The 8109-nt window shown below is 49.7% G+C and overlaps 1 protein-coding gene across 2 annotated transcripts in view; it reads right to left on the reverse strand.

Annotated features, from left to right (window-relative positions):
• Window positions 1-4645, reverse strand: part of RNF123 (ring finger protein 123) — a 45151-nt gene extending 40506 nt beyond the window's left edge. For both annotated transcript variants that reach the window (XM_062500593.1, XM_062500594.1), the window contains exons 1-4: window positions 4404-4645; window positions 3284-3368; window positions 1194-1273; window positions 288-385 (exon numbers count right to left, since the gene is read on the reverse strand). In XM_062500593.1, the coding sequence (XP_062356577.1) occupies window positions 288-385; window positions 1194-1273; window positions 3284-3368; window positions 4404-4485 (345 nt within the window). In that variant the 5' untranslated portion in view covers window positions 4486-4645. The remainder of the gene's footprint in view (window positions 1-287; window positions 386-1193; window positions 1274-3283; window positions 3369-4403) is intronic.
• Between the last annotated feature and the right edge of the window lie 3464 nt (window positions 4646-8109).

Below are 8109 nucleotides of genomic sequence, written 5' to 3' on the forward strand. Positions count from 1 at the left end.
AGGGAGGGACAGGAAAGCTGGCAGCTTAGCCAAGTGAGCCCCTGGGCCAGGGTAATCCTTTCACTTCCTCACAGCTCCACTCAGACCTTGCTGAAACTTAGTGGTATTGCTAGAGTTTTTCCCAGGGGAGCTCATTTCCTCCAGGATCTTGCAGTTTTCAGGGTAGACTCCATTTACAAACACTATAAAGCCACTGACAGGGATCTACTACGATGAAGAAACCAAGAAACCCCAAGCGCTTTTAGTCCCACAAAACCATTTTCTGCTATGTCCAGCAACACACTCACCCCAAGTAAATCATCATCAACCAGCAGGAGCCCCTCAAAGCCACTCGTGTGGTCCAACACCACAGTGGAGGGACCGAGCCGGCCCTCGGCTACCTGATCTGAAACAAGAGTAGCAGAAAATCTGTTGAGGAGAGTTGTGCAGGATTTAACAGTTCACCCTCTGGATGCTTCCAACCAGACTGTAACAGCACCTGGATTCTGCTACACGGGAGGAAGATTAAGACAGTGTTGCCTATGTGAGACCCTGAGAAACTCAGAAAAGGAGAGAGATTTAAAATAAAGTCTTCACAGTGACTCAGCTATGCAGCATTCAGGACACATGAAGTTTTCCACATCCCCTGAAAATTTTACTTTGACAAAATTCAAAGGCTAAACTCTGTGCCAAATGTTTGGCCAACTCGTCACACTTTTGATTGCAGCCAGCAAAAAAAATTTGCCTTTCTAGAGGGGGAACCAGGTTGTATCTTGCCACATCCTGATTAATTGAGAGAAACGACGCTAGTAAGAACACAGGGTACAGCCTGAGGCCCAAAGTGAATACCTGCAATGGAGACCAGCACGTAAAATTTGTCAACAAGCCTCTGCATCTCCCACTGACGATAGTACTGCACACTCCTGGTCAAAGCAATGGCTCTGCATATCATTATCAGTAAAATAATGCCAACATTTGCCCTCAAACTGCTTTTCCAGACATTTTAGCCTGGAAATATGCCTTCATCTGCAAACAAACCTGCTTCAGGGTTGGCTGAAGAGCCCCTCACAGGCAGGATTTAAAGGCACAATAAATTAGAGCACAGGGAGGCAGAACAGCACTCACTCAGAGAAATGCCTTTCATGATACAACTTGTCCTTCCCAATTAAGCAGCACAAGCAAGAAGCACAAATTGCACAGGCAGTGTCTCCTACCTCTGCTTTCTTCAGAGCCATTCTCCTCTGCCAGCAATCGCTCAAGGTGTTCCTGCAGATTCTGGAATGTCAGGTGCTTCCTAGGGAATAAACACACAGGAGCTCTTAAAAAAACTTTGTCTCCAATTTTTCAAGAGTTGCAGCCCAGATACATGTCCTGTGCTGAGACATGAACCACGAAGTTCTGTCTATCTGTCTCACGTCATGAATTTAAGGAATTTGCTGCCCATCATGTTAGGGCAATGAATGAAGGAAGGACCAAACAAACATAGCATGAACAAGCCAAGTAGTTAACAAAGAATCTTACAGTCTTCGATCTGCTCAGGAGTGCTTTGTGGCAGTAAGAAAACTTGCACAAGGCAGCAAGACCCCAGCTGTACTACCAATAACTATGGACATGACTTTGCTGCAGTCAGCATCATACAAACACGGCCTAAGTCAGGATTTGTTTTTTCCCCAAAGTATTTTGCAAAACAAAAGAAGACAGAGAACCACAGCAGCAGCTACAGCAGTTCAGACAAAGATCAGGCTAGTCCAGCATCCCCTCTCTGTGAAAACAGCTAAAACCATTTTGTTTTCATACAGAAAATTCCATCATGTATCCTTTTTGGGATACTGCTCTAGAGAACTTAAAGCCCTTCCTTGGTTCTCTCCTTTTAAGGATAGTTTACTTAGCTGATCCTTGCACAAGAGGCCTCTTACTCTCCTTCTACTGCGAGAACCACTAGTTGTTCCTATCCCTGCTTTCCATTTCCAAGGCCATCTGGAAAACAACTTCTCACTTTTCCAGGACTAGGGATTTCCCTAACACTGGTAAGAGACATTGTGAAAGCCTGATGGATGTGAAGATGCACAGAAGTGAAATCAAAAATCAGTTTTGGTTGGCATGAAAAAGGTGGCTTCAGCAAAGCTGCTTAATCAGCACTGGCATGGAGGAGGAGTTCTGGAAGGAGAGTGGAAGAGCATGAGACAGGCAGAGATGTCAGCAGTGAGTTCCTCTGAAGAATTCAGGCCTCTGAAGGCAAGATGTCATGCCATAAAAGTTGCTCTCATATGGCAACTGTTATTTCCGAGACCTCTTTGACTGCTACTGGGCTTTGTACCAAGTAGCTACGTCCAGGGAAAAAGGGTAGAAGGCAGGAAAAAAGAGAGAGAGACCAGTCCAACAAACTATCAGTTCAATGCATTCAAGTCATTAATCACCAGACGAAGAAATCAGAAATACTGAAAACCAAAATGCTCAGGCAGATGGACTGTTCCAAGGCTTGCTGGCAGGAGAGCTTGTGGTAAAGTAACATGACCCACTTTGCCTCCCCCGTACCATCACCCTGGCTCACCAAGAGCCAGAGGGCCAAGAACTATTTATAGCAGCTCTGAGCTCACACTGGAGCTGGCAGCCCTAAGTATAGCCCGTGGAATGTGACCCCAGCCATGCTGCAGCACTGCCAACCAGCAGGAGCCACAGGCCTGCCTCACTCTGCCACACTCCTACCTGCCCTGAACCTGTCTGACTTGCCTCTGGCAAAAGAGATGCAAAAGGAATTCTTCTCATCCAATACTACAGGTTTCTGGGATAAAAGGTGAAGGGGAACTGAAAATAAATAGGGAAAAAGCAGTCAATAAACAGGAATTTTGTGTTTCTCTTCCTTTGATGACTTCTAATAAAAGTACCAACAGATCCACAGTCTACAAAATGTATGGTATTGCATGGGTCAGTAACAGTCTTGCCTTTAGGTAACAGGGCACTTACAACCTATTTTTAATTCCTGCACCTGAAACCTGTGCATTTTGTACTTCCTTACGAGCAAAGGGGGAACAGGAACAAGCAGGTGAATGCCTACTTATTTTGAAAATATTGTCCAGTGTTGTTGTAGATGGGATTTTTCATGCAAAAAAAGGATCCTTCCTCGCAAGCCCTGCCATTTGAAAAACCCATTAAAAAAGTAGGCCTCAGAGTTGTTTCTGCAACATGGAGCTGCTGTGCTTTTAACAAAGATCACTGTGTGGCACTAAAAGATCTTTCCTTTCACACAGTGCCGTGTATCTGGAGGTGGCATCACTTTCCACCTGGGCAGTGAGAAGTCTGATACCTGTAAGCAGCTGCAGGCTGGTTCCCATCAGCACTGGTAAAGACTCGATGCAGATAATCATTCAGCAGCCTGCTGTTCACGATCCCTTGGGAAAAACAGAAAGGAAATAAGCTTAGAGAGTCCAGGGTAAACTCAAACATGAATTTCATGTACAAGCAAGAAAATGGTAAGTATGGGTAAATTATGTTCACATTTGCTGATCAACACAGTGGAAAATGCAGCTTCAAGCAGTCATTTATCATCTTACTGTTCCCACTAGTAGAATCAGAGTCCAGCATTATCAGGTGCATCTCCCCAAAAAAGGCTCTTTCCAATCTGAGCTGCTCTGCCATAGCAACTGGGAGCCTATAAATCACTCCACATAGGTGGAAGTACATCCTCAGGAATCCTGCTGATAAAGTAACTGATAAATTAACTCTAAAAGCTGAAAGTAGGAATTGAATTTTATTAAAAAAACAAAAACCACTACTGCAATTCCTGATGTCCTATTCCTATTCCAGATGTGTCTTAACCACATAAAACATGCCGAGATGGAAAGTCTGCATGTGCAGTTCACCTCGTGTAACCCAGAACCCTCTTTAATGATGTGTGCCTCACCTCCACTAAACAACCCTTAGTGTTCACACTGATGCAGCATTCCTTGTTTCTGAGTGCAACAGTGCCCTCAAATGCCAGATTTGTGGTCTCATAAGCACACTTGTGCTGGATTGGTGACGCCAAAAAAATATTAAAAAAAAAAAATCAGACTTCCTGGCGGTAGCAGAATTTCCCAGAAAAGGACTGATTTGAGAATTTGACAAGCTGTTCATCCTGGAAAGGGAACTCCCTAAATCAGGTGAGTCTCAAATCAGATGGCAGGCAGGCAACAAAACATTCTTCAGCCTTATGAGGCAGGGCTGTGTGCTGAAGAAAAGGCTCTGTGACATGGGTTTCTGGAGTCATGCAGGAATGTCCTGTCCAAAATCTCATCTCACTTTGAGGATTTACTCAGTTTCAGCCCCTCTACACCTCACACTGCCAAGGTAACTGCAACTGGAAGGCAGTTGATCTCAAGCAAGGCAAAGAATGGTCTCTGGATCCACAGTGCTCCTGTTTTCACAAGGGATGTACAGGCCCCTACCTGTGACCTTGGACTTCTCTGGCTCAGTGGTCAGCCTGTAGTTCTTCCTTGAGAAAGCAGTCCCAGCACCTCTCGACGTCATTCTTCACAGACACCACTTCCAGAGCAGACATAAGACAGGCAGATGCCTAGAACAAAACCTTCTGAGGATGCTGCCTTTAGATTTCTGCTTTTCTTGGAAGTTCGTTTACCTGAATTAAACAACAGGGATAAGCCAAAAAATAGTCACAGCCCTTGCATGTCCTAACATTACACAAGAGCCCCAAAACAGCTAACTGCTGACCTGCTCTCAGTCCCACTGCTCTCCAACAGCTCAAAACCTTCCCAAAGCAGACAAGCCATTAAGCCATTCTCCAGACAGCCACACAAACCCCACTCCAAACAAAGGCACAGGCACAACCAAGCCAGAAACACCTTTGCACCAAGCCTGGGCCAGAAGCACTGACCCAGCACAGGGCCACAGTCACCACGACTGCCAAACACCACTGAAACTGGGAACTGTGCCGCACTGCTGCTCAAGTCCTGATAAACACTTCTGGCTTTCCCTCTCACTCTGTATTCTTTAGGACAGCAATATGTGCCTGGTTAATCTTCTGTTTAGCAGGTGTTTAGATTAATCCACCACCCAAAACAGAGAGGAAGAAGGAATGAGACAAATGCAGGTGGACTGGACTACAATAGAATATCACCGATTACAAAGCAAAAGACCCAGCTGTCAGTGACAGGGACAAAAGCAGACACAGGTAATATACAATAGTGTTTACAAGTGAAAATCCACCATGAGACTACAGATTCAGGAGCCTTCCTGGTATTACTAGAATGCTATCAGAGCTGACATTTGCCACGACAAAAAGAATATATTCAAGTGGCTAGTTCCATCCAGCTTCCAAATGTTAGGTTATGGAGAGGTTACCCCTCTCCTGCTTCCAACTGCCCCAACAGCCAACCCTCCCTGGAAGACTCTCCCTGGGCACCCATCTGTCAAAGCACTTTGTGACACACAGAGCAACAGGAAGATGCAACAGGAGCAAGGGCTGCAGGAATTAAATGCTTGTTGGCTATCTCATGCAGACTAGAAACTAAGGCAAACCCAAGAAAAGTTAATTACTCTGGAAAAGGAGTGCCAAGTGACGCAAGTGCCACAGCAACTCCAAATCACCAGAGCTTCGGCTAGACTTTGGAAAGGGTTTCCTAAAGCCCCTTTCCTCAGGACCACCCCAGCACCCAGCAGTGGAGCAACACTGCCTGGACTCCCTCCTGCAGCAGTGCTGAGCAAAATAGCAGGAAGAAAGCAAAAACCAGCCTGGATCAAAGGCCCTGAATGATGTGTCAGGAGCTCAAAACAAGAGATAAAACAATAAAAGAGAAACACATTGTTTACTACTGAAGCAGAGCAGACAGCACAATGTGTACTATCCTGAAAGTATCGACACATGACATGATTTCACCTCTGTCAGGACAAGTTAAAAACACCCGAGGGCAGTCAGGAGTGCCCATGGCTCTCCTAAAAAGCAGCCACTCCAGTAACCAGCGCTGCTGAAACAGCTTGAATGCCCAAAGCAGAGCATACAGCATTGCCACACTGGGACCATATGAGATGCAGTGCTGGCACTGCTGCAGTGCCAGGGTGTTTGCTCAGCTGGAGCAGATGCTGCTTTCAACAGGATGAGAAAGGGCAGAGCAGGGGGACACCCATCTGCCTCACGTGCAATTCACAGAAGCAAAGATGCCCTGCTCTGAGCCCGGCCCCGGGTTGAACTCTCGTCTCTTGGCAAAAGCAAGCAGCTTCCAGCAGCAGGGCAGAACACACAACACAGGAGCAGACAGATCTGAAGTGGAGGCGACTGGAGGCAGGCGAGGAGGCCGAGAAGCCTGGGCGGCCAACACAACTTTGTCTGGCAGCTGCCGGCCAAGCCCCGAGACTCGCAGCAGGCAAAAGGAAACAGCACAGCCCGACATGGGTCACAAAACTGCCCAGCCTTCATCCCAGGCGTGGGTCCCCGTGGCACCCCAGCCTGCCGGCACCCACAACCAACAACCCACAACCACCGGACAGCACTGCCGTGCTCACACCCAGCCCAGGAACCGGCCTCAAAACCGGGCTCCCCCCACAGCCCGGTGGGCGGCACGCCCCGAGCCCAGCGGCGCCCCATAACCCAGGGACACCCATCATTAAACCGGTCGGCACTCCCTGCAGCCACAGACGCCCCCAAACCCGGAAGGACCCTCCATACCCACAAACACCCCAGACCCGAGAACCCCCTACACCTGCCTATAACCCGTGAGGCGCGGCAGCCGCCCCTCGATCGGGCGCCTCCCGCATAGCCGGACGACACTCCCCGAGCTGGCCGTGCCCCGAGCCCCCCCGCGGCCCCCGGTGGAGCCCCCGCGCTGCCGGGACCGGGCCCCGCGGCCGCCGCACTCACCGCCGGCCCGGCCGCGCTGCCGCTACGGCGACCCGCGAGGGCCATGGCGGGCGGGCGGGACGCGTTGCCGGGAGACGGGCGGGACTCTCTCCGTGCTCGGGTAGGGCCGGGCCGCGGTGCCCTGCCCTGGGGAAGGACAGGGGGCAGAGACCCCCTGGTGCTTAAGAGAACTTCTCTCGGGGAAACCGAGCAGGGTCAGGACTGCCGAGAGGCGAAGCCGTGGAGCTGGGCAAGCGGCCAAGGCCAGCCCGCGCGACGGAGGGCAAGGCAGGTGCTGCCGACCCCCAGGGAGACAACAGCCCTCTGGCCTCAGAGAGAGAGGAAGAGGAGGAAGCCAACGGATGAGCATGGAGCCTCTCAGTGCGTTTTGTTGTGCCTGTGGTGTGGGATCAGGGCCAGTACTGGGGGACTGTCCGCAGCAGGTCCTGTGGCGGTGTCCAGGCCGGCTGTGGGGATTCTGAGTCCAGCATTGCAAGTGGGAGCAGTCCTGGATCCACATGGGCCCAAGGAGCATCTGACACTTTCAAGACAGAAACATAGAGTCATAGAATGATTTTGACTATTAGGAACCTGAAAAATAACCTAATTCCACCTCCCTGCCATGGGCAGGGACACTTCCCATGAGACCAGGTTGCTCCAAGCCCCATCCAACCTGGCCTCGAACACTTCCAGGGCTGGGGGCAGCCACAGCTTCTCTGGGCAACTTGTGCCAGGGCTTCACCACCCCCACAGCTTGTTGGCACTCAAGCCCAGCAGCCCCAGCACCACGAGCCCATCTGCTGTCAGGGTCCTCTTGTGTCTCCCCTGATGCAGAAAATGTCAGACACTCCAGCAGCTCTGGGCCTGTGGGAATCCAAGACTGCTCCAGCCTGCAGTGTTTGGCCCAGAATCCCCACAACCAGCACAGATGCTGCTTCAGGACCTGCCATGCACTGTCCTCCAGTGCTGGCCCTGACCCCACTTCACCAGCACAGTAAAGTGCACTGGGAGGCTCTCTCAGGCTTGACAAAAGTATCTGGCCACAGGACCATTACACTGGGCCACCAGGAAAAAAAATGCTCTATGTCCTGATGTTTGACCTTGTGTGGCTTCTCTTTTCTATGTAAATCCAGGCCTCTTACAGCAGACTCATCAAAGTGTAAAGGTTTCTGCCTGAGAAACAACAACTTTGCAGTCTTTCACTCTCCTAATGTATGGGGAAATCACAGCACCTCACAATTCAGTCACTCTTTCCATCTTAACACCAGACACTGGGACACAGTGGAGCTGTAGTCTCGCTG

This window comes from Cinclus cinclus, chromosome 12 (genome assembly GCF_963662255.1).
Source record: "Cinclus cinclus chromosome 12, bCinCin1.1, whole genome shotgun sequence".
In the NCBI taxonomy this organism is placed as follows: domain Eukaryota; kingdom Metazoa; phylum Chordata; class Aves; order Passeriformes; family Cinclidae; genus Cinclus; species Cinclus cinclus.